The sequence below is a fragment of the Amblyomma mixtum genome, chromosome 3 (assembly GCF_055824585.1).
Source record: "Amblyomma mixtum isolate Tamu chromosome 3, ASM5582458v1, whole genome shotgun sequence".
NCBI classification, from domain to species: domain Eukaryota; kingdom Metazoa; phylum Arthropoda; class Arachnida; order Ixodida; family Ixodidae; genus Amblyomma; species Amblyomma mixtum.
Window position 1 is genome coordinate 253,198,719 of NC_143014.1, and position 26,600 is coordinate 253,225,318.

At 44.5% G+C, this 26,600-nt stretch overlaps 1 protein-coding gene across 1 annotated transcript; it reads right to left on the minus strand.

Moving 5' to 3' along the window:
- Nucleotides 1-23,623: 23,623 nt before the first annotated feature.
- LOC149354389 (uncharacterized) lies at nucleotides 23,624-24,727 on the minus strand. Its single transcript, XM_089575973.1, has 2 exons — nucleotides 24,647-24,727; nucleotides 23,624-24,532 (listed from the first exon to the last, which is right to left on the minus strand). The coding sequence occupies exons 1-2, from the start codon at nucleotides 24,725-24,727 to the stop codon at nucleotides 23,624-23,626; spliced, it is 990 nt and encodes a 329-aa protein (XP_089432099.1).
- Nucleotides 24,728-26,600: the final 1,873 nt, after the last annotated feature.

The following is a 26,600-nucleotide window of genomic DNA, read 5'->3' on the forward strand; positions in this document are numbered from 1 at the left end:
GCGTTTCCCCGGGTCCGCTAGGTGCGCTGTGCACAAAAGTCGGCCGCTGGGGCCTACGGGAGTGTCCGCTCTTTACTTCTATATTACTCTATGGCTGAACCGCCTACGGTGCAAGGCGACGCGGAGCCCTTGCAGCCACGATTTCATCGACGGCCAGGAGCAGCGCAAGAACGTCGCGAGGAAGCAAGGCGTCACGGAGCCCTTGCATGGACTTCAGCTGCTGGCGGGAGCAAGCGAACAAGAAGTCGCAACACGGACGAGACACATCGAGGAAACCAGCTGGGCAGTTAAGTCCAATTTGCTCATTATGGCAGAACCCGGACATGGTCCTAAGCTCGGCAGAATGCCCGAATTCAACACGAAAATCGACAACATACGCTCGTATTTTGAACGCTTCTAGAACTTCGTAGCAATAAATGATGTCTCTGCAGACAAGAAACTGAAGTTGTTTCTGGACGTACTCGGCGCGCAAGCATACGAAGAGCTAAAGAAGATAACTGTGCCTCATTCGCGTTCTCAGAAGACCTTCGAAGAAATTAAACAGCTTCTGGAAGCTCATTTCAGCCCAGCTCACTCAATTGTCGCAAAGCGTTGTAAATTTAATCGCCGAATGCAGCAAGAAAATGAAAGCATCAAAGATTTCATCACTGAACTGAAGCATCTTGCAAGAGATTGTAATTTTGGCACGTTTTTAAATGATGCCTTAAGGGATAGACTTGTCGGTTTGCGTGACGAGCAAACGCAACGGGCTCTTTTTGCACACGCTGACTTGACGTTCGAGCTGGCGTGCAAAAGAGCGCTAGAAAAAGAGCTAGCGGCACAACAGGCGAAGCCAATGCATGAGTTTGACACAACCGTGCAGCGTCAACGTCATTCAGGGCTAACGTCACCGTGATAAGGAAAAGAAACGCGTGTAGCTTTAATTAAGGAGGAAGGAATGTTCTGTATCGGCCAGCCGGTCTGATAAGGTTGTACGGTTGTACCAGCAATGACGTGTGCCTGACCGGAATGCAGCGTTGTCTATAAAAGTACGGTGCTGCCTCGAATAAAGAGCTTTTTGCGTTGCTGCTTCTGAAGCGTCTGTCTACTGCTTAGAACAGAACAGCTACACCATAGCTTGAATTCCAAAAAAGGCGGCATTTTCGATAACGAATCACCACATCCGCAGTGGTGAATATCCTGCAAAAACCGACGCAACGAAAGCATGGGCCCAGCATCTTAAAAACGTTTATTTATTTATTTTGAATTTATTTATTCTTGTTGTATCTTTTGCAATCGCTGACAAATTGATGACTGCCTTATGTCGGAAATCATCGAAGAAGGCGGTGGGAATGATATAACTGACTACCTTTTTCAAACTTGTTAAACTTTTTGAATGTTACAAACCAACTCATTTAGTAAGCGGACATAAACTTTTCTTGTGCAGATAGCACTATGACTGAAAGACGAAACGCCATCCAGGAGCAGCGATCCACAAGCATGACGTTGCCACTGATTAGCGAAAAAATGATTTTATTCCTTCGGAAGAAATTCTAGGAGTTTTTGCTTCAGAAACGTTTCCGCCACCATTAGACAGAATATCTCATTGCACACAATAGGTGGACACATTGGAAATATTCTACTTAACCTGAAGAAGGCTATGTCAATCAAATTATTCCGCTACCAGGTTATTTGTCGTGCAAAGTGAGATAAGGGAGAAACTACACGAAGCTATACACGTATCATAAATAAATGAGATTAAAAACGTGCTGTTAATCGCAGACATCCTCTTATATGCCGAAAACAGAAATGCGTCTTCCACATATTGGACGATGTCTGCCGTTTCTCGCCCATACTTAATTTAAAACTGCTCCGGCCAATTTGCATACTGAGCATGGAGACGTCTCACTTAGCGGGTTTTCGCTCAAAAGAGGGGAGTACAAGCATAAGCACAAGGCTACAAAATGTTTGTCATGGTTGCCGGTAGAACAACATCAGAACCGCCCGCACCGTTTCCACGGTTCAGCCTTTCCGGTAGCTCCCTAAACACGGCCAGCCACTAGTAGAATTTCTGCGAGCAATTGATTTACATCAATAAAAAAAATTCAGGGCCAAGAGCGCCCTAGTGCTTTGGTTAAACGTTTACAATACGTAATTATAGAAGGCTTTAATTTCGTGTGAGTCATCAGTGATAATCGTTTCAGAATTTCAAAAGAAGAAAATATTTTCTAACAAATATAGCTGCAGTTTTCTTGCGTAAATGCTGTCATTGTCAGTGATTGCTTCAAGCAAAAACTTCCTCGTTCACCTGGTGGTGAACGGTAGGCCAAGGGGGCGAGCGCTTTCGAGACTGCTCGGTGCGGTAACTTGATCGAAGGGACCTCAGTTACAGCGGAGAAGGAAATTTTCAGGAGATTTAAGCACATGGGTACATATGAGCTCATAAATTTGTCTTGCTGTTGCTGCTTCTGCAGGGTGCGCATTGAATTTGTTTTGATTTTTTGCCTCGCCTAAGTCCTCAAAGAGCCGATTTATAAAAAAGAAATTCCGGTGGCACCCTTGCGTCATCACTATGGTGCGGGAAACAAACTGACGTATAGGAATTTTTTCCTTTGCGGTTATTATCCTTTTGGTAATAGTCTATGCTTGTTTATCCACATTTTCCGCTGGTACACTCACCACTCCCAAGCACAAGCGGCTGCTGCTGGTAAGCAGGAAGGCCGAGGAAACAACCCTAAAAATGAGACTGACATGTGCATAAGTCGGCTGGAAAAAAAAAATTAGCTACTCATGTTTTTATCCCAACCTTCAGTCAACACGTGCGAAATACGAGAAGAAAAGGTGATTATCATCATTCACTCCAGGCACAAACCGGCGTCTTTAATTTTATCGATAATGCTCACAATCCGCTAAAAATCTTTATTATGCTCCTCGAGTTGAATGCACAAAACCGACATGTCTAAGGAGAGCAATAAGGAAAGCTGTGACATTCTAAGGCAACAATGCGGCTTTTGCCCGACTTCGCAGCGGACGTGTGGCGAATAGCTCCATGAGGTGGTGTGGTGTAGTGTACACGCTACACGCTAAATACTGTACACGCTAAATACTGAGCATAGGGTGCAATTTTATTTCGACCTTGAGTGGTCCTCACATCAGTACGCCAGGTACTTACCTTCAAAAACATTTTTTGGCACCGCCAATAATTGACTGGTCCCATCCATTGGAAGGCACTTTATCTAAAAAAAAAAACACGTTTCGTGAGTATTGAGCTCATTTCTTGGCATTAAGGAAAGTATTTATTGTTTACAGCTGTTGTGTAATGCCCAGTGATTGGTGCCTTGGATTAATGGAAAATAATGTCATCAGGGTTTCGGCTGCAATTCCTTGAGTAGAAATATTTATGTGTTTATTTCTTTAGCTCGGTACCCGCAGTGCTACTAGACCTTAGTGCATATGGCCGACGGGAAGAGAAAGCCGACGAAGAACACTCAGCGAACGGGTCTCCCCCCGCTGCGCGTGCCGGCAGTCACGTCCCTGACGCGCTTCGTAGTTATCTTCAAGCGGGTCGCAGTGTGTGCATGGATTTCTTAATAAGTGGCCACTAGAAGGACGGTGACGCGCAGGCGCTGTAGGTTCTTTCAAACGCGAACTTCGTCACTGAAAAATGCGCGCTAAAACTTGTCCACCCAGAAGAGGATCGAGTATTTTTCCAAGGAGAAAAATTCTCCTTACCCCTTTAGCAGTAGAAACTAGTTCACCGTCCAGAGGTGTCTGGTGAAGAGCAGAAAACACAGTTAGTTTTTATCAATAATTCTACTTATTGCTGAACTCTGCTTATTTTTTATATGCTACCGGACATCCTGCCTTGAGTTCACATACTTTTGGGCTACACAGTTTTTCGTTGTTTCTTTACGTGCGTACGTGGCCTGCGAAGCGGTTTGTGTACGACTGTGTCAGATAAGATTGGCAACAGCCGATGAATTTGTTACGAAATGGAGTACATTAGTACGGTCACTTTCGAGTTTGATCCCGGCCGCAGCGGTCGAATTTTGAGGCGAAATTCTAGACGCCCGTGTACTGTGCGATATCAGTGAACGGTTAAGAACCTCAGGCGGTCGAGATTCCCGAAGCCCTTCACTACGGCGTCCTTCATTGCTTGAGTCACTTTATAACGCTAAACCCCTATAAACCGAGTACGGTCGCTTGCAAGCAGGGACAGCAATGATACAAAATGGCGATGCTAGGTCACATAGCAGGACTTGTTTAACAGAAAACAACCATCTCTGTTCGGGTTTGCTAAAATTTCGTGGATCACAATTCCCTACTCCTCGATTGTGGCCTATTTTTTTCTTTGCAATGCGAAATTTTCCTAAATTGATGTTGACGATTTTCGCAAAATCTTTGTTTGAGCCTGCATTATCTAGACTGAGGGAAGCGATTCTGCTATTTCGACGTATCGCATTACTGAACAAACGTTAACGTTCAAAAACTGCTTAAACGGCTAAAAAACGGCTTAAAAACTGCACCTTTACTGCACAACAGGAGCGACCGATGGCTAAGCATGTGACACGAGCTGAATTTTCACTCTTACAAGAATCCATCTGGGTTACTCTGAGATATTTCTGCCATTCAAATTAGGATTTCTGGCATACTCCTTAAGCTTTGAGTCTAAGAGGAATTTGGAACGCCTCAGTGTAACAATAATTTATTTTGATCGTTCTCTGTCTTTTCAATGTCGGCCTAGCCATGAACTACAGCTAAATTTATTTATCGCCTATAACGTTTGTAATAAATTACGGAGGGCACTTAAGATACTAAGGTAAGGCACTTAAGTCGACGCCCGAACTCGCGACACCTCCCCCCCCCCCGGGCAAAAAGGCAAAAAAAAAAAAAAACTCTAGTGATTTAGCATTGCTAAGCACTAAATATTGTGCAAAAGCGCTGTTTCTTTTTCAGGTGGACACCAGCGCCACGTACCTGAAAGCGCGATAGAGGTGTCCACTTACACGAAGTCAATTATGCCCCTCTTCAACTTTTTCATTGTCAGTTCCAATTTACCCAATGTACTCAGCGGCCTAAGCTCCAGTGCCGCGTTTCTGCAGAATGTTGCCAACGTCAACGCGCATTGCTCTAGTACCGTGTTTCTGGAACATAGGTGTCCAGCCAACGCATGCAGCGCACATCTTTCTCTCACTATCGCCACATAGCTGAAAGAGAGAATATTATTTTGATAGCAGTATTAGTTGATGAAGAAGACGGTGTGTTATACATGGCGCGACAGTGTGTTGTAGTTTAGCACGAGGCGTCTTTGGCTGCGGTGATGGCCTATTGCTCTTTTTTTTTTCGCGCAGTGGCCAGCAAAGCTGATCTGCTCGCACCGCCACGAGTTCGAATTCCAGTCGCGGATATTTGTTAGATTTATTTTTATTTACTTATCTGACCTCGCACAAACCCATAAACATCGCAAACCAAAAAACAGCGCAAGATCTTATTCGGGTCTACCCATCGGAATAGTGCTTTCACACAAAAAAGTTGGCTCAAGCTAAGCAATATTTTTTTCAGAAGACCGTGACAAGCAAACATTTATTTGTCCACAAAACATCACTTATGACTCGTCGCCTAGTGAGAAGGACGCTGTCACGGTCATCGCCATCTTGCGAGTCACTGCTGCTGCTGGCCCTCGGAAGCAGTACCGCGATGCCGCACGTGAAACACGCTGCGCAGATCACGTCGGTTGGTAGTTCATACTAGGGATCTTTGACCCACTTCTCTCAAAGAAGCGCGCATCAACCGCCTTTTGGTGTCTTCGGGTTTTCCCGCTGGAGCTATTCACTGTAGAACTCACCGATGCGATCTTTCAACGGCTTCTTCAGCGACGCGTCCAGTCGATGAAGAATAGGTGTCAATCAGCCCGGAATGACTACCAGGTCACATCTAGCGTACGCTACCGTTTTTTTCACACGATCGGGGAAGTGCCGGCGGAAGGAGTCCAGGATCAGTATGCAGCGAGGCTTTAGCAGTGCTGAAGGAAGCCTGCACCACACAAAACGAAATCATTCGAGTAGAGTTTCGACATCAAAAAAAAAAAAAAACCTTTTTACTCCCCCGCCCGATAACTTTAGGCGGAAGCTTTTCTTTGGTAGGCATTGTTTTCCTCTTGAACAGAAAAATGTGTGGTAACCTGTGCCCGTCTGCACTGCAGCACAAGATGACCTTGAAACGTTCTGCGTGTTGCCCGCGGTCAGCAGCAAACCTAGCGCCCCCTTTGGCACTCTCTTTGTTCTGCTCGCCGCTGGTCATCGAGACCTCACAAGACTGTTTCGTTTTATCGCCTGTTATCTCTATTTGTCTCCGACTGCTGGCTTTCCGCGTTTATTGCTTTGAGTTGCACATTCCTTCTCAAATTGACGCACATTCAAATTCCTTTCTTTAAAGCAGACTGGCTTTTTTTCCCTTCCTTTCCTTCTTTCTTTCTTTCTTTCTTTCTTTCTTTCTTTCTTTCTTTCTTTCTTTCTTTCTTTCTTTCTTTCTTTCTTTCTTTCTTTCTTTCTTTCTTTCTTTCTTTCTTTCTTTCTTTCTTTGTTTCTTTCTTTGTTTCTTTCTTTGTTTCTTTCTTTCTTTGTTTGTTTGTTTGTTTGTTTCTTTCTTTCTTTCTTTGTTTATTTGTTTGTTTCTTTGTTTCTTTCTTTGTTTCTTTCTTCTCTGTTTCTTTCTTCTTTGTTTCTTTCTTTTTCTTTTCCTTTCTTTATTTTTTTCTTTCTTTTTTTTCCTTTCTTTATTTTTTTTTCTTTCTTTTTCCTTTCTTTCTTTCCTTTCTTCCCTTCTTTCTTTTTTTCTTTTTTTCTTTCTTCCTTTTTTTCTTTCTTTCTTTCTTTCTTTATCTCTTTCTTTGTTTCTGTCATTATTTCTTTCCTTCTTTCTTCCTTTCTTCCCTTCTCTCTCTCTCTTTCTTTCTGTTTCTTTCTTTCCTTCTTTCTTTCTTTCCTTCCTTCTTTGATACAACTACATACAAATTGGCACGGGAGGCATAGCAAAAGGTCCGGTTAACGCCTGACTAGGCTATGCCACCCTGACGGCGCAGGCAGTAAATGTTTTTTGCAGATGGCTAAACATCATTCGCCGAACAACATACAACAGCGCAAATGCATTAAAGGGTTACGATTCCTTTGATACACATCTAATCATCCTGTCGAAGGAGAAGGGAAGAACTACTTTGAGCTCTATTAATACTAAATGGATTCCGTAACAGCAAACAATCGTTTTTACGGAACTTAATCCATGACAATCCAACATAAAGCACAATGCACACACATAACGCAATGCAATCCAGATAATGGGCGATGAAAATGCAAAACAATGCATAAGACTTGCACCAAGGGTTGATTCAGGGGATTTACTCTTCGTACCTTCTGCTCTGCTAGAAATAGCGTTTTGACTTTCTTCTTGAATTGTTTTGGACAGGTACTGCCGTTTTGTAAGTTTAATATGTCAGGGTACTCATTGAGGTGTTCGGGTGTTGTGATCACAGCCTGTAATCCATAATTATTGCGTGATCTGGCTTAACTAATAAGCTCTGTGGTAGTTCATATGAGGATTGCTTGATAGTTTTTCTGAAGCTCCGTTCTGTTTGCTCGGTATTGACGTAGGGCTTCCAGAGGTAGTTTTTGTTTAAACAGTTGTTCTATCTGATGCACCCTATAGCTGGTAAAAAACGAAGCATTGCTTTAAGTGCAGGGCACGTTTCCAATCGCTCGTCTAGATCGCTTTTGCCACGAAAAAAGATAATTATCGGTTGTCGTCCACCAAACCAGAGAACAGTACGTCGCACGTAAATGCACAAGTGCATAGAAGGTTTTACGTTCAGCATCAAACGGGAGGAGTGATCTTAGTTTATTTAGTATGCCAATGTCCCTAGATACGCCGGTTCTTAACGCGTGGACATGAGGTGACCATGAAAAGTTCTCTTTAAACACGACACCTTAAGATCGGATCGTAGATGAATCTTGGATAGGTGCTCCCTGAAATTCCAAAGCTAAGGTCGATATATTAGTTGATCCTTTCGACCTAAACAGTCAATACTTTGTTTTCTTTTTATTTTCAATTGCATTTTATTCGCCTTCAGCCACGTATTCCGACTTTCAAGATGTTTGTTTTCTTTTTTGCATATTTCATGTGTTTTAACTCTTGAGAAAATACATACGTCTCATCATCGTACAGTCCCGTTTATGTGCTTGAGTTTTAACAATATTATTTCTGTATAATAAGAACAGAACAGATCCAAGAACAGACCCTGAGGTACTCCATATCGAAAAGTTTCTATCACTCATTCAACTTGGTTGATTACTGTGAACTGTGAGCTTCAAATTAAAAAGCATTTTATTAGAGAAAATGCGATACCTCGAATACCATAAAGGAGAAGTCTGCGCAAAAGGGGTTCATGTTGCACGCAGTCAAACGGTTTTCCAAAGTCTAACAAGATACGTAGTGTCAATTGTTTACTTTTTCTATGTTCTCGATAATTCCTTCTTCGTCATTCTTTATGAACGGCAGAAACTCCAGCTAGCTTCATTTTGGCTGGAAACACCCCTCTTATCATAATAAGGTTAGCGATGTCCGCCAGTGGGACCTCAACCATAGCACTCACCGCTTTTAGCAGTTTTGGCTTTTCTTAGTCAGGGCCACATGCAGAATTATCTTTGGCTTACATTATTACGCCGTGCACTTCACGTTGGTCTGTTGGAGACAGGAAGACAGTTGACAGAGAGCTTTTAGCGGTGTCATTTTTCACAGTGTATGCCAAGAGGACCCTATTGTAAGAAAGTGTTTGTTGAACAAGTTTGAAATCTCCCTCTCAGTGACACTGAGTTTCTGAAAATTAATCTTTCTGATGAGTAGATTTTTGTTTTCTGTTTTTTTTCAAACTCTCCCACATGACACTCTAGTTGCCGTAAGTACTATGAAATTTAAGTGCGTATTCAGATTTAGCTCTCTGGATGTCCTTGTTCAGTTTGCGTGTCATTTTGTACTGACAAAGATCACTTTCCTCTCTTGTGTTAAAGAATAATTGAAAAAGACTAGCGAAATTTAATCCTCTCGTACAATTCCTCAGTTATCCACGGTTTCCACAATTTTTTCCATTTTTTCTAGGTTTGAGTAGAAAACCATGGTCATATAGGGACACAATTAAAAGACGATATGAAAGTATTATAGGCCTTATTGGAGTCACTGTCATTACGCCATTCCAGCTAAAATTTGACATAAAATCCACAAACTCTTCCACGTGACGTTCGGTGTAAATTCTTTCCAAGTGTTCTTCACTTGATCGAGCTGGCGGATTCCCAGGCAGAAAGCAAAATGTTGGGAAATGGTCACTTATGCCTGATTTTAAGGCACCCTCTTTAATCATCAGGAACAAAACTCGTGACACAGGGGTCAAGTGTCGCTTCAGTGGTCTGTGTTGCTCTTGTTAGAAGACTGATTGCATTGCAGCATATGAGTCCTTCCCTTGAAAACTTCATACATTGGGTTATCCGAGGTTACTCGAAGTTAGTTACTCGAAGCTAGACGTCTGAGATTTTTTTTTTGCGATCGTGTTCCTAAGAACAGAGTACGAACACACTACAAAACACGGAAAAAGAGGGGAAGTCTGCGGACGTGCCGGGATTAATGCTCGCTACTCCTGATTCTTGAACCGAACGTGGTACACGCCACCGAACCAGCCACTCGGCATCGAAGACGCCTATCATTATCAGTGAAATACGTGTACGGTTCGGGTATACCGTTCACCTTTTTAGTAAAACTATCGTACTTTTAAATCAAGCATGATGATTTGTTGTCAGCGTTCCTACAGCAAGCTCAGGTAGGCTGTAAACCATACAATGACGATTTGAGATCTAAAACAAGGGTTGAACCGTGTGTGCGCTGGATAACCTGTACTTCGAAAGCGGTAACTTATGTTACACTTTTTTTTTATTCTGCTCTGCAGAATATGCAATCTTGTTTGAGCAAAGAGGTAAGAGCACACTGCGATCGGTTGAAAATTAGCATCGGAGCGTGTGTTTTACTTCGTTTTTCGTGATTGGCTGGCGCTGGCATCGGGAAATGGACCGTTCGCCATTTGCATCATTTCGCTGAGTGTGAGATGGTTGAACTGCATCGCATAAACTCTCAAAATTTATACAATGAAAGTAAATTCCGCATTTTTCGTACTCAGAGTATCTCAAATTCGCTGCCAAAGAATATGGAAATGCTACGAACATCGCCATACACGTAATAATACGAATATGGAAGTGTACGCCACGGATACCTAGTATACAATAACAAACAAAAATATTTGACTTTGTAAACAGTATGTTGATGCAAACTACCGCTTCAAGAGTGTTTATGGTTTGCATTTTGGGGTTTAACGTCCCAAAGCGACTCAGCCTATGAGAGACGCCGTAGTGAAGGACTCTGGAAATTTCGACCATGGGGGGGTTCCTTAACGTGCACTGACATTGCACAGTACAAATGCCTCTAGAATTTCTCCTCCAAAGAAATTCCACCGCCATGGCCGGGATCGAACCCACGTGTTTTGAGTCAGCAGCCGAGCACCATAACCACTGAGCCACCGCGGCGGTCAAGAGTGTTCATGAACAGGAGACAAGAAAATATTATGCTATGTCTGGCGCTAAAACGTCGGCTCTTAGTGAATATATCTATCGCGCCAAATAACCTCCAAAAAACTCCTCGTAATCACTTTTTTTATAATAGCCTTTTAGCCGAATTTGAACTCAAGAAGTGGCACCCTACCTTTACACCCTGAATTAACCCGAAAACAGAAGCCTAAAGCGAAGGGCTGTGCGCATAGAGCATGTGCTCAGTCGCCCAGCAGCTGCTCAGAGCAAATCATCGGCTAAGTGAGTCCATGGCTTGGACAGCACGTGTACACGGGCTTCAATTCGAAGAGTCTAGTCTCCCCAAAAGACTCACGGAAGCAGCGAAGGGGGACTCAAGTCCGGCTGGCCAGTGTGAAGTAACAGCTATATAATTGATTGGACAACGGCAATTGCGTGTTTGCGCACATGGTACCGCAGCAGTGCGGACTTTCCTTAGCAGCTCGAGAACCGCGCGCTGTTTTCGTGCGAAAGACCACCGCACAAGCGCTGGCGGCTATTCAGCGGGGGACAACGTTTACGGCCTTCCGGTGTCGCAAGTCATTTACTGCGCTGCGCCCTAAAGCTCGCTGTGAACCCTTTCTGACGCACCTGAAAAACTTCTCACGACCCCGGAATTATCGAAATGTTTTTTTTTCTTCTTTGTAGTTTCCATACAGCATGATTAAGGCTGGAAGGGGAGAAAAATTGTACGCTGTATCCACGGGTCCCAAAGATGTTTACCTTCTTACTCTAAGGCGTTTAGAAAGTTTTCGACATGAAATGAACAAATAATAATTCTACAATAGCTAAAATAATGGCACGTATTTCATCGCTAGCCTATAGTTTAAAACGTGATCACAGATTACCGTCACATCTAGCCGATGCAGCAAAGCTGCAGCTCGCAGCTCTGAGGCGACGCGCATGGAAGTGATTGAAAGACCCTAAATTAGTTCACCGCGCACTGCAGCCATTTTTTAAAGTGACGAGGTGCGGCAGTTTTGCATCCAAGTTCAAACGCAGATTACATTCGCTGCGCTCCCTGTTAATGCGCGCATTAAAACTCTTGTTCCAATGGTAGCATATGGCGGTGGTGGTTTCTTGACGAGTTGTAGGCGAATTATTCTTGCAGCTGCATGCCTGTGAATATTCGTCGCGCAGAAGGTGTGTTTTTCCAGCTTTTCAAGGTCAACGCTGAGGCCCACCTGTCCGAGTGAGCTAATTTACGGCTGCGGGGTTGCGCCGCTCTAGTGTGGGTTACACTCTATGCAGCGTACACTGCGCCGAACTAGGCGATCTGAGAGGAAAAGCGTACAGCCGGGCCAGACGAACAGAAGACGCCAGAAAGATATCTGCCCACCAGCTTCACGCTCACTAGCCAGCTGTCGGAAAAAAAACAAAAGCCCGAAAGAAAGCGGAAGAAAAAAGATGGTATAAAGAGCGTTGCGCAACCAAGCAAGCTCCTCACGATCAATTACGATTACGCCACGAAGACGGTGGCTTCCGTAACGCGGGGGAAAACACCAACTGGCCTTCTCTCCGCTGCTCTCTTGTTTCCCTTCTCCTCTTGTGGAAGTTCCAAGGTGACGCCTGTTCAAGGCGAGGCGCTTGGCGGTCAGAGGGCCCTCGGGGCACGGGTGTAAAACTATCGCTCTGAGCTGCACAAGTACCGTGGGCTTCGCGCGTCATAAGTCGTAAGCGGCGGTTAGAGAGAAGGAAGTGCAAGAGCGAAGGTGAGGGGAGGGGAACGCCGTCTCAAAGCAGACGGTGTTTCAAAAAGCGAAACAAAACATATGTTGGAGAGAGCCTAAAAGAGATGACAAAACTAAAAGGGGGCGGCGGATTTGAGGTCAGCTAAACTTCCGAGGTCCGAGGGTTTATGTGCGATTGTTATTTATGCGTATATGGCGCTCAAAATTAAGAGGCGCTTTACTTGGTGGACAGGAAAACCCCATCGCCTGTAGGGTCCGGTCTTGACTTTTTTTTTTTTTGATCGCTCACTTCTCAGCTGCTGCAGGAAGGCATTAACTCAAATGGTTTGCATGTCTTCTGGACATGTGAGGGTATGTGTGCTAGGTGGTTTGTTTAACCAATTCTTTTTAGGCAGAAAAAAAAATCAATAGCAGAATGGCGCAATTCCGGCGCAATGGTCGGCTGCCAAAACATTGGCGATTTATGCAGCGTTTCCAAAAAAAATCCCTAATGTGGCGTAGACATCGCTGAAAGTTCCGCTGTGCACGCAGCACCACGACGTCCCGAAAGTGAATTCTTTTCAAGAGGAGAGGAGTTCTGCTGCTTATTCTTCCTTTTTATTGTTACTTTACTGCTCTCGCAAACCAAGGAAACCTGAAGCGGTTGGCTGCTTGCAGATCGCCGTATAAATACCGAGACAAGGAACTCAGATTCACCTTTGAAGTTGCGCCGCGGCGTTTGGGAACCGTGTCTTTTCGAGGTCAAGGTAGATGCAACGACAGCCGGGACATGTTTGGAAGAGAAGAAAAATGACACGTTTGCTTCGCAATTGTGTTTGTTACACAGATGATGATGGTGAATGTGCAGCTCTCCTTGGCGGGATAGGAGCCTTCTTGGCGTCCTTCAGCGCATGTCGCCGAGGTGCTTTCTCAGTCCGATGTTAACGCGCGACCGCAGGGAGCTGCAATCGATGCTCTTTTTTTTTCTGTCACTGTGCTTAACACATTACAAGAACATACAAAAAATTCCATTCAGTGTTAGGCACCCATGTTTCCCATCTTGCCCTTTAATAATCCACCACAGTTGCGTTTTTTCAAAGCCATTACTGATGCAAAAAAACGCTTACCCGGAACACCTATGCCGGATACGTAGGGAGCGAGTTGACTTAAGCGAATCGCTCAGAGGTCGAACAGGAAAATCAGCATTAAGCCTGCAGGTAAGCATTTAGGTAAGAGGAGAGGAAACGATAAGGACGGAAGGGGACGATGACGAGCTGTAGATGCCACACGCCGAGCAAATGAAGAGCAAACTTCCTTTTCGGAGAGCTGATCGACGACCACTCCTTAGTGAAAAGTCTCGAAACGAACCTTGTAGCTTGACCAGTAAATCACGGGGCTGACCGTGAGCCCGATGAAAGCACGTTTGGAACAACAGTGGGCAGTTCAAACGTGCCAAAATGATCAGTAGTTGCAGTTGTTTCCGTGCATGGCGAAGGTAAACATCTTAAACACGGTTTCTATGCTCTACATAACGGTTTCTAAACGACTATGGTCTCTAGTAAAAAGAACACTAATCGCATTTGAGACTTTCTGCATGGCCAGGATGGTTGACTAACTGCAAACGAAGGCCACAGCAAATCTGGATCAGTGCAGCTCACCTGTGGGCCCGTGCCAGGTGAAGGAAAGAGCCTCTAAGGCAGGTTTGCGCTCAGTCTATGACAAGTATTGTCACCACCGCCCTGATGAGTCCAGTATCTGCGCATAACTTGAGAAAGCACGGCAAAAGCGTTTACTCATAAAAATGCGAGAACTGTCTTCACTCATTCGATGATTACAAGGGGATCAATGCAGTAAAACCGAAGGCGAAGAAGTGGACGCTCGGACCCACATTCGTGTGTTTATATGTACTATCGATGACAAAAGTAGTATACTCAACGCGGCGGGAGCCGGAGCAACGAAAAGCTGCTGTGTTTTGACGAGCTAAAGCACGAAACATTGAAAAGAGCCAAACGACATGCCTGCTGATAATAGGATAGGATAGGATAACTTTATTTAGCTCTAGCACAAGTGCTTTTATGTGGTCAGATGAGTCCACCCGCAACGGTCGGTTGCCCCTATTCTAGGACTCCGCTGGATGCTGCCGTCAGCTGAGCTCGCCGTATCAAACCGATCGCATTAGCTGTCCGATCTCAGATGCCGCCTGTAGATGGCGTTTGAACGCAGTTTTCCTTTCCTCAGGCTCCCGCCACGGGGAGTATACCACATTTGTCCCCGATGGTACCTGGTATCTACTGGAAGACTTGCAGTAATTCTCGGAGAGTATACCACATTTGTCCCCGATGGTACCTGGTATCTACTGGAAGACTTGCAGTAATTCTGAAAAACTAGGCTTTTTGTGATAAAACTACAAATCCTTCATGATTACAGCGACGGCATTAGAGGACTTCATAAAGCGTGTTAGATAAGTTGATTGCTGTGTTAGTTAACGAAACTATACTAATTAACTTTTAGTAGTTTCGCATTTAGGCGCTTCATTGCAATTAGGCAATGCTAGTAGGCCATCAGGGCGTCCATTATCCATTATGAAATACGAGAAATGTAATTGCTCTCGGCGCTATAGGGCGATGAATTTCGGCTGTGCAGAAGACAGATCTGCGGCACCTGCTAAGTACGCGTAGTCACGCCCACCTCTTTTCCTCTTGGCCGAGCGGCGCATCACATACCTTCACTCGGGCTAGAAGGAAAAAGCGAAAGCATTGTGATGCGTGAGCTCCTAGCTACTTTAGCCTGTTGTTGAGGCAACGCTCGCTCCACGGCCTCTACGCCGCCTTCTCCATGCGTCTGGACAGCCGAAATTGCTCGCCCCATAGCAGCAAGGGCAATTAGATTTCTTCTCGTCCAACAATTGATATTTGATGTCCTGATGGCTCATTGCAATTTTCAAAATGCGAACCCGTGTGTAACTGCTCAGCTTAGAAAGTTACCTAGCATATTTTAGTTAATTACCCTTGTAATCAGCTGTCTCACACGTTTTATTACATCCGCAAATGCTGCCGCTATGCTCCAGAAGGAATTCTCATTTCCTTCGAAATGCCTACGTTTGAAAATTACTTAAAATCATTCCGCCAACACCTGGCGTAAATATTCAGTGCGAGGTACTTTCCTTGTTTCTCCACTCGTGTTCCTTGGCGATCATCTCGCATTGATGGAGGAGTGAGCATTGTCTTAGTGCTGGCATGCGTAGATTCGCGCATGCTATCCCCAGTGTCATACCAAGGGATCCTTGAAAGATGTCTCTCGTGGTTGCCACCACTTACTGGTTTTTTGAGCCTGCACCGCATTTTAAAGCTATCGTCCTGCACGACACCAAGGGATTATGCTATGCGCTTCCTTGGAAAATTGTGCATATTGCGCTGCGTAGGAGGCTAACAGTCCAACATGTTACATATAGTGATTTTCCCTGCTCCCATTTCTGTTAGTTTCAGTTCTCTTTTTTTCTTACTGTTTCTCTAGGCAATCAGCCTATGGTGCCATTATATAGCTCTGTAATGCAAAAATATGCCTTCTAAAAAAAAAAAAAAGCGGCGCCCAAGATGACTGCTGCCGCATTTTGATGGAGGCGAAACACAAAGCGGCCGTGTGCTATGCGATCTCACCGAGCGTTGCACGACCACAGGTGGTCAAAATTATTCCGGAGCTCTCCACTTCAGCGTCTCTCACAGTGAATGTGCGGCTTCGAAGCATTAAACCCCCTGTTCTACCAAATAGTGCGAAAATGCCATTTTCAGGCGCGTGAAAATGAGGACTGGGTTGAAGTCTATGCGAACCCAAAATTACGATTAAGTGAAAGCTTGGCTCCTTCCAATACGATCTGCTGTCAACATTCGTCCCCTCTCTCTGGTTGCAGAAGCGCTTTTTGTTTCCGTTACGGTGACATATTTGAGCCGGTCCTTGCCCTAATTTTTACCTAACCACTCGCTTAGGTGAAAACACTGAGTCAGAGGCTGATTTAGAGCCAAAAGGTTAGTAGACGCCACTGAAGCAGCAAATGTACGCATGGAAAAGGATCAGAACGAATCCACACAGCACGTCTACATTGCTGGATTTTGCCGTTATTATATGCTTGTTAACAAACTAACTTTTTGCAAAAAATCATCGCAAAAAATCAAGCAAAAAAGCTTAATAGTTAAGATAATTAATCGGTTTTCTGGTGTCCGCAAACACTAGAAATACCATGCCGCGAAGCCAATATTTTTATTTCAAAATTTCTATTTTTGAAAATTACTTAGTCTTCCCTTGAAAACCCGGTATATGTTGCCTCATATACCCCGCGTTATGTCAATCCTGCTGCAGTGTATGCAATCATTCTAAAGCTAATCTAAATCACATACTATACGAGTGCGTTTAGGGCTTATCCGCTCAGGCACTCCCGCTCTTCGACAAAAAGCAGTGGGTGACTGCGTTGCTCAGCTAGGGTTCGGGGACAGAACACTCGGCAGTGAGCTGGGCCTAGAGATCGCCCAGAAGCGCGGTCTTCCCGCCACATGCGTCTGTCGTGAGGGTCCACGCAAGATATTTCAAGATAACTCCTAACCACTCACTCTTCTTGTCTTCATAACAATAACGTTTTAACTCCATCTGCATTCGGTGTTAAACAGGCACGGGCACAGAAAAATGAAAATTTGAAAATGGGATTTGAGGAAAGCAAATGGCCCAGTAATTGTCTTACATCTCGGTGGACACCCGAACCGCGCCGTAAGGGAAGGCAGCAAGGTGGGAGTGAAAGAAGAAAGATATGGCGTAGTGGAGGGCTCGGGAATAATTGCCCTATTTGTTATTTTTCAGCTTTTTTTTTCGCGGATTTTTTTCAAATGGTGAAGACTCTTTCCAGAGCTGTGGCTTTACATCGCTTTTTTTTTGTTGTGCGTGGAGACTTGAGAACGTTAACGCTGTCCTGAATCACATTGTGACTGCTAGATGGCTTTGTTTTGATATGGGGTTTAAGGGCCCAAAGCGACTCAGGTTATGAGGGACGTACGCAGTAGTGGAGGGCTGCAGATAACTCCGCCCATCTGGAATTTTTTACCGTGGTCTGAAATCGTGCAGTAGACAAGCCTCTAGCATTTCGCCTCCATCGAAATGTGACCGCTATGGCCGGGCATCGAACCCGCGTCTTTCGGGTCAGCAGCCGAGCAGCATAACCACTGAGCCTCCGCGGCGAATGACGCCTGTTGAATTCTCAATGCTCTTACTTACTCTTTTTGGTTGTATTTCTTTTTGTCTCTAGGTGGTAGCCCCCATTTCAGTCTGCGTCCTGTAATGCCAAATTGTGTCTTCAGGGTAAACGGATGGCGTAGCATGTCATCCATGGCGAAAGCACTGCATGCCTTTGGCGCTCTGCGAAGGTACGAGCGCTTGGGATACATGAGTGTCGACAGCGATGGATGTTTTTGCACAATGCGAAAAGGGCTGCTTTACGAAACCGAAAAATTCAAGGCACATACGATCGTGATAGATACCACTAGAACGTAAACAGCTGAGACAAATATGAAACGTATTTCATTCCCTTCGTTGTTCGCATTTTGGATTCTTCCAGAGCATGAAAATTTTGAATGTTGAAAAATAATTATTTTATTGGAGGCCTGCAATGTGTATGTTGACCCGACTACTGCAGTTTGTACCGGCCGCCCATACAAAGATCTAATGCCGCGAATTTAGGAGCTGCTTGTATAAGAAATTCAAGCTGGGCTGCTGGTTGATTGGTTGATATGCTTGGGTGGTGAACAGTGCGAAACTCACAAGGAGAAAGGTAGACGACGAGCGCTGACTGGCAACTTCATGTTTATTAAAAAGAGAGGCATCGAAGAAATTATAGCTTTTCACTGCGCACACCAAGGAGCTACAAAAAAAAAACAAGAAATCGAGAAACATAGGAATAACATAACTCTTAAATGACACGGCAAGAATACTCGAACTCCTTGTCATGCAGCACAATTACTTCAGTGCTCCTAATAAACTAAAACGTGTTTGTTCAATTGTGCAAAGAATAGGGCGAAATGAGGAAGCTAGTAAATCTGGGTGAGGTGTACGGCATACCTAAAGTATGTTAAATGCTAGTCTGGCGTCGTGCATGTCATTCCAGTATCTTGCAACAGGGTGCACGTGTGCCAAAACGGCAGGTGTTTAATTGTGCGCTTGCGTGAATCGAAAGGTCCACGGAAATTGGGTAAAGGTCAAAATTGGTTGAGCACTGTGGATAGAGTATGGTAAATCGAGACCACTCAGAAAAACTGCAAGGCACAAGCTTTTTTTTACAAGCACCTAGATGAGTTATCTCGCGAAATTGTGGAAGCATTCCTTATCGCAAAATTGAGAGAGGAGTGTGTAAGTAAGCCTTCTATTGTGCTGGATGAGAAGGAACTCATGTGTCTTTGCCGGCGTATCTCTCAAAAGTTGTGTTTATCCTAAGCTTGCCAACTTTTTAGTTTTTGTGACGCCTGGGAATGCGCAGTTCAAGGTTTTTTTTTTATTCCAGGATGCGTTTCTTTTCAATAAATGTTCAATTGCGAGCCAGCGCTCTCTGTGGGTTGCCCACCTGTGTTCTAGTGTTTTCCGCGCTGTTCACCACCCAAGCATGTTAAAAGCTCTTCTTTATTATATGGGCCTTATCTGTTATTCCTCTCTGCTTTTTGCCAAAAAAATCCTTACGCAAGAAGTGGCTGATGCCGTCTTCCCCCTTGTTGAAAAACCTCAATTGTGATTACTCGTGTCATTACCAGTGATTCGGGCCCAGCGCTTCCCTTGACTGCCACCACGTGACGCATGGCTTTGGACATTCAGTAACACTGCGTTGACATCACCCGTAACGTAAGAAATAAAGAGGATGACCGAGTGGCTGCCGTTGAAGCGCTACAGGCCGCTAGGCTTAGCGGCACTGACTGAGCGCTGTCCTAAATTCCTGGTAAAGGCCCACGAGCACAAGGTATCCGTCGAGCTTTCCTACAATCACTAACGTTGTGATTTTGCCCTAATGAATGAGAAAATAAATTAACGGTGTGGGTTTCTTTTTTCCTATAGTTTTGTTACAGCCCCCACTTCATTACAGCAGTCATTCACGGGGGGGGGGGGGGGGGTAGACGAAAAATAAAAGAATAAATCAGAATGCCTGGATCATTATGCGTTTATCCGGCAGAGCTGTTGTGTGCTTTGACAATTTATTTGCGATTTGTGGAACTCCGATTGATTCTGGTCACCTTCTTTTCAAAGCATGCTCGCGATTAGGTCACAGCGCGGGGGTCACGTGGGCGGCTGGGAGGGCTCTGCACCGACAGCTTCGTTTGCTTTGACATCACAGCTTAGGGCCATGGACTACATGGCCACGGGAGCACTCGCTCCGGTGACGTAATGGCGCAGGTAACGTGATGACATGACCAGCCGTGCTACTACCCCAACGCCGATGGATGCATCGGGAAGAACCTACAAACAGCTGCACTCTAATAGATAAGTAAATAGACCGCCGTAAACGCAAAAATATTCGATACCGAAGCGACAATGTGGTGGTTTGGAGGACCGGGCCATTGTGAAATATTGACTGTGAACTTTATAATATATATCAGTAATAACTCGTGATGTGAGGTGACGGAAAAAAAAGGGCGTATGTTTGTCCCGAAAACACACAAAAAAAGAAATTATAATCGTTCACTCCTCAATACTTTTTTTCTGTTATCGAAGGGAAATACTTGGGTATTCAGCGCTTAAAAAAATCATAAAATTGGGTTTATCTCTACATTCATGCTCTCGGCCAAACCATGAATGCGAACCGCATTTTCTGGAAGGCAGTGGCTTACTGGACGCGCCTTCCACTGATGGCATCCACTGTCTTCATAGAAGCCGAACGACTCATTCCCTGGATCGGAGACGCTGCCACGCACGATAAGTGCACTGCGCGAATAGGTCAGGAGCTACACTCCTTCGTATCGCCAATGACCACCCGATGCCGAGGAGCGCTCGCATCCAGCGGTCGTGGCATATCGCACAAGCGAAGCACTAAACGTTGTTCGCGACAGCTTTCATGAGGACATGGTTCACTACTGCGAAAGGCATATATCCCCAGCAGCACAACTAATCGTCCCAATATCGGAAATGTGTTCCCAAAAGCCTGTCCTATATACTACCACTGTGAGGCCATTCATTTCCTATATTTGGCCGATTACCCGCGCTGCTTTGGGATGGTTCACGGTTCATGTAGGCGTCCTTCAGTGGTAGCGATATTTCCGTTGGATACCGCTGCGTATGTTAATAAATTACACTTTAAATTTAGTGTCGTTTCCAAAGTCAGTGCCCAATCCAACTAGCTTCTTTGTACAGAAGCCGCATCGGCAGCTTATATCTTAAACCATGCGGTCTATTTATTTTATTTATTTACATATACTGCAGCCCCGATGGGGCTATTGCAGGAGTGGGGGGAAGAAAAAAAAAAGGCGGAGAGGGACAACATATTCAGAAGTGAACACCATTAAAATACAGAACAGAAATGGAACAGACTAATCACAGATTTGCAACAACATTGAAAAATAGGTTTGGTTCCAGGGAGCGTATATCACCGGGTAAAGAATTCCATCGTTCGATAACACGAGGAAAAAAACTAAATTTGTACATATCAGTGCGCGCGTGAATGGGTGTTACATTCAAAGGGTGGTAGCTCCTTGTAGATGAAGATGCTGAAAAATGCAAATACTCAGACAGTGAAGCAAAGCGGGATGAATTAACAATACCATGAAAATATTTTAAACACTCATTGTCGCGGCGGGTACAAAGGAGGGAAAGGCCTATGGCAGGAAGAGTGGATGAAGGTGAAAAATGTCTGTCATACCGTCGGCAAATAAACCGTACTGCTTTCCTTTGGACGGATTCCAGCTTACTGATATCGGACTGTTTATGAGGATTCCAGATTATTGACCCATACTCCAAAAGTGGACGAATTAAAGCTTTGTATGTTACCAGTTTAGTTTCTTGTGGGGCAACACTTAGTGTACGTTTTAGATAACCGAGCCTCCGCATTGCATTATTGGATATTGTGTTAATATGCTTTGACCAGGACAAGTTAGAAGAAAAAAGAAGACCTAAATATTTGTACTCGGACACTTGATTCAGAGAGTTATCTTTGAATGAGTAGGTGTAAGAAGATGGTATTGTGCGATTACAGAATGACATGTATACAGATTTGCGAAAGTTTATTTGCATTTGCCATGTTTCACACCATGAGCAGAATGACACGAATGACTGATTTAGTTGCGCGTGATCCTCAGGGGTGTTAATTGAACTGTATATGACACAATCGTCTGCATACAACCGAATTTTAGAAATAATATTTTCTGGCAAATCATTAATGTATAATAAGAACAACAGTGGCCCGAGCACGGATCCTTGCGGTACACCGGATGATACATTAACAGTTTCAGATGAACAGGAGTTGAAAGAAACATACTGTGTACGATTAGAAAGAAAGCTTGATATCCAGTCTACCAGTAACGGGTTTTTGAGTATTGCATTAAGTTTACAAAGAAGTTTGCTGTGGAGAACGGTGTCGAAAGCTTTAGAAAGGTCGATAAATAAAGCGTCGATTTGTGAGCCGGTGTCGAGGGAACTAGCAATGTCGTGCGTGAATTCTACAAGTTGTGAAATGGTAATGAGCCCGCGCCGAAACCCATGCTGAAATTTGCGCAAGATATTGTTAGCTTCAAGAAATTCTGTAATGTGCTTATGAATGATATGTTCTAGTAATTTGCATGAGTGTGAAGTTAACGAAATGGGGCGATAGTTGGACAAGATTTGGGTGCTGCCAGCTTTAAACAGGGGAATAACTTTTGCAAGTTTCCAGGCTACGGGGACGGTTGCGGATGATAGCGATTTCTGGAAGATGGTAGTCAAATAGCGGCTGGTCCGAAGAGAGTAACGATGCAGAAATACATTAGGGATATCATCAGGACCACTGCTTTTTTTCACATTTATGTTCAGAATGAGGTTCAGAACACCTTCGACGCTTATTGAAATATCTTCGACAGAACATTGAGAGTTGCTAGGAAAAGTAATCATTTCAAGGTTATCTCTTGTAAATACCGACTGAAAATATGTGTTGAAATTAGTAGCTATAGCTAATGAGTCACAGACCGGCTTATCATCAATAATGAAGGTATTGGGACTAGTGCTCTGTGGCAATATGGATGCCCAAAATTTGCGGGGATTGTGTTTCATTATTTGCGGCAAGGAATTTCTGTAGTAAAAATCTTTTCCCGAGTGAACTTTGGCACGGAGTTCTTCTTTAGCGTCGCTGAACTGTTGCAAGATTTCAGGGTTACCATTGCGCTTGGAAACGCGTAGTCTGGCAACACGGCGAGAAAGATGCAGTATGTCCCTTGTTATCCAGGGCATACTGTGGTTTTGCTTTTTAGTTTTTAATGGAAGAAAACGCTGAATACAGACCTTCACAATGTTTTCGAAAAATGTTACTAAAGAATTCACGTCACCTGATAAGCTAAGGTGCTGAAACTGTTCAAATGCGTCACTTAATAAATCCAGGATAGCCACGTCGTCTGCTCTACTGAAATCCGGAAATGTTGAATAAGTTAGTTTTGAGGAAGGAATAGAACATGGGATCGAAACAAGAACAGCGTTGTGATCGGATATCCCCTCGACGACTTCGCATGTAAAATTCGTCGCGAAAAGAGAAGAGCTTAAAAACACCAGATCCAGTATTGTCGAAGACCTCGTGGGCTTATCAAGTATCTGTTTTAATCCAAATGACAAAGAAAAATTGACAAGTTCATTACTGATTGCAATGTCGTGACCAGTAATGGATAATGTATGCCAATGAATTCCGGGAAGATTGAAGTCTCCTAGGATAATTATATTTGGATTGCTGATATGATGAGAATGCAAGAAGTTACTTAAAGAATGCACGTGGTCTATGGAAGTGCCTGGTGGTCGATACACCGCACCGATAACAAATGATTTGTTACCTACGTAGAGTTTGCACCAAGTTGACTCTATTTCGACAGGGACCGAAATTTCAACAAATTTCAGACTAGACTTAATGAAGAGAGCGACACCGCCTCCTTTCCCATGCTGCCTGTCCGCCCTAATTACAGCGAAACCTGGAGGAGTTATTTCAGAGTCAATTACACCATCATGTAGCCACGTTTCGGTGACCGCAATGACATCAGGCGAATGAGTTAGGATTAAAGAGATAAAATTTGGAAGCTTGTTCACTAAACTTCTGGCATTAATGTTCAGAACACGAAGGTTGGCGGCGGTGTCCCGTCAGTCAGAATCTGCGGGTGACTTGGCAGCAGTAGCATTAGCAGCAGCAGTGTCTGGGGGCGTTGATTTCGAATCTTTGACCAAACTTTTATCAACATCATCCCAGTTGTACCGCACGCTATCAATAAACACGTGGTCATAACGCAAATGAACCTTCGAGCCACTGTCACGATAACATTGCGTTGCATCCCATATTTTTTTCCGGATCAATCGAACGTGAGCAGAGAAATCCTCGGATAAGCTAATGCCTGAATTTTTGAGCCTATGAGCATTTTTTAACGCTTGAGTTTTTTCCCGAAAGTCGAGAAGCTTAACGATGACAGGACGAGGGCGCCCTTCCTGCTTTCTACCTAGCCGATGATACCTTTCTATTTTAGGACAATCCAACTGAAGGTTATCGATGAATACCTTAGTCACCGCAATGAACAGAGCTTTGTTAGTTTCTTCATCTTCTTCAGCAAGACCGTGAAATATAAGATTGTTTCTGCGAGAACGGTTTTCCAGCTCATCATTTCTTGAAACAAGCTTGCTAACAACCTCAGTCAACGAATTCAACTGGTGTTGCATGGTCCCGTCGCTTGCGTCGCCGTTCGAGGTTGGCGGGTTTGACTCAAGAGCAGAGACTCGTGATTCAAGTGCCTCAAAACGAGAGTTCACTCTCTGCTGGAAACGCTTTATATCTGCAATATCTTCGGCCATTTTTCTCTGGCCCGCAAGCAATTCGGCAAGCATTTCATTAATAGCTGGCTGATTGGAAGTGGAGCAAGCGTCATCAGTGCTTGCTACTTGAACATTAACGGAAGAAGATGTAGAACGTGTGCTTGGTTTTGAACCGGGATTGCTGTGAGAGGGTCCAGGATTAGTTTCCACATCGCCGCTTAAGAGAACACTAGCAATGCAGTAAACAAGCTGTGAATACAACGATACAGACACATAACGAAAACCGCGATTGTGTGGGCGAGGAAACAGCATCAAAAATCTGTCATCAGAGCGGACGCAACGTGCGTTTTCAAGAAAACGTACCTGCGTGAAGAATAAGAAGCGGATCAGCATGCTGCCGCTTTCGCTGTCTCCTAGCCCACTGGCAGACCGCTGTGTAGGCATTGCTTTTATACGATCCGTGGGTGACGTCACAGAACTTGGCTTTAAGATGACCGGTAGATCGAAGATGACATCGTCGAAGGGAGATGCTCGGCCAGGTTGCGCAGTGGAGGTAACACCCGTGCTGTCTTTTACAGGAAAGGTAGGGCAGTCCACGCTCGCACAGATGTCATCCACGTGTAGGATTGGTGATGGCGATGGAATTGAAGTCCGTAGCGCAAGGAAGCAAGGCGCCGCTGTAGCCCCGACGAAGGCACCAGCGAGGCAGGCGCAGAACTGCGTGAAGAATAAGAAGCGGATCAGCATGCTGCCGCTTTCGCTGTCTCCTAGCCCACTGGATGTTAGCCCACATGATGTTAAACATGATGTCTGCTTGGGAATTCTTGGAGTGAGCTTATGCGAAATGTTCCATAAGCTTTCTGAAGGTCTGAAGGAATGACAAGTTCTCCAGTTTCACATTTTAAGAGGGCTGGCGTTAGGCATGAGTGTGAAGGCTAGGGTGCAGGCCTATAAAGATAAAGGAGTACACGAAGCCAATGCGCAGGAATTCACCTAGCAGCGGTGATGAGTCCCGGAAGCCTTCCAAGGGTCCATGTAGCATCGCATGCACACTGTGCGTTTGTTTAGCTCCATTAGAAAATTTCAACGCTGTCGCTAATGATACGATTCCGCACAGCTCCCATGAATGGAACCAGACTCAACAAAAGCAGTTTACAGAAAGTTCACAAAGTTCGGCGCATAATTGCTTTTTAAGTTTTTTTGTGGCACTCAGCTTTAACTTTGACCAGCTAAATTGTATTTTTTGTCTTACCGCCTAGTTTATTTTGGAGCACACAGTTGAATTCCTAAAGTAGTTCCGCAGATCACGCCGGGTGAAGGGACAGCGTTCCGGTTCGTGAAGAAGTGCCTGGGTCGTGCGCGTCCTCGCTTCGACCTAGAAGTCGATCTTTGTCGTCATTTAAAGGGGCCATGACTTGGGCATTCTTCATATGGCAGTTTTGACACTTTAGCAACTAATTAAAGAGCCTGTGATTCCATTTTCAAAATTTGGGTGCCTAGGACGCGCTGTATATTCGAAAAAATGCGATCGAAACTGAGACCGGGAAACTCCTCTCCCAGGCAGGGACCGCCATGTTGAATGCTCTCGTGACTTCGCAGGGGTATACACGGAGCAACATCGTCTGCTATCGCTGCTTCAATGCACGAAGCGAGCTCTCTTGTCCCAAGTACTTTCGCGGGTGATCGAAGTAGCAGTCGGCCCTCATATGAATGACTGGTACTCCAAAAGCGATGAGAGTAACGTAGTTTTTTTTCGATATAATATGGTCCGGTCACACTAGGCCGATGCGACGTTAACCTTTGGTCAGTGGGCTGGACGGTATGCAGATGGAATGGCTGACGCACTGGTCTGTCCCGCAAGACAGACGACGATGTCAGCGCGACAACGACCGCGTATCGGAGTATGGTGTAACGAGTGAGCGTTGGAAACCAGAGGAGTGTGGTGCGGGGCTAATTGGTACGACATTCTATAAACTTAAAATTTAAAAAAATTATTCGGACTCACGTTAGCCATAGTGACATGCGCGACGTTCGTCCACCAGCGAAGATGTGCTTTCAGACAATTTATGCAAATGAATGCAGTCAGATGTTTTTTTATATATTTTGTGGGCTTACTTCAAATGCCAGAAAAAAGGACAACGTAGAATGTACTTTGATGCAAAAAAAACTGCACCAGTAATTTCTTAACCCCCACTACAACTTAAGGGAACGCACTCGACTCTACAGCAAGTGATAGAAAATTTGCATAATTTATTTAGGTAATCAACTAATTGAGAAAATTTAAAAAAAAGTCTAAGCAGCCCCACACGACGGACAA

Coding starts and splice junctions, on each gene's coding strand:
- LOC149354389 (XM_089575973.1), bottom strand. CDS start 24,727: ATGCCTACACAGCGGTCTGCCAGTGGGCTAGGAGACAGCGAAAGCGGC. Junction 24,533..24,646: donor GCTTCTTATTCTTCACGCAG/GTACGTTTTCTT, acceptor TTGTATTCACAG/CTTGTTTACTGCATTGCTAG.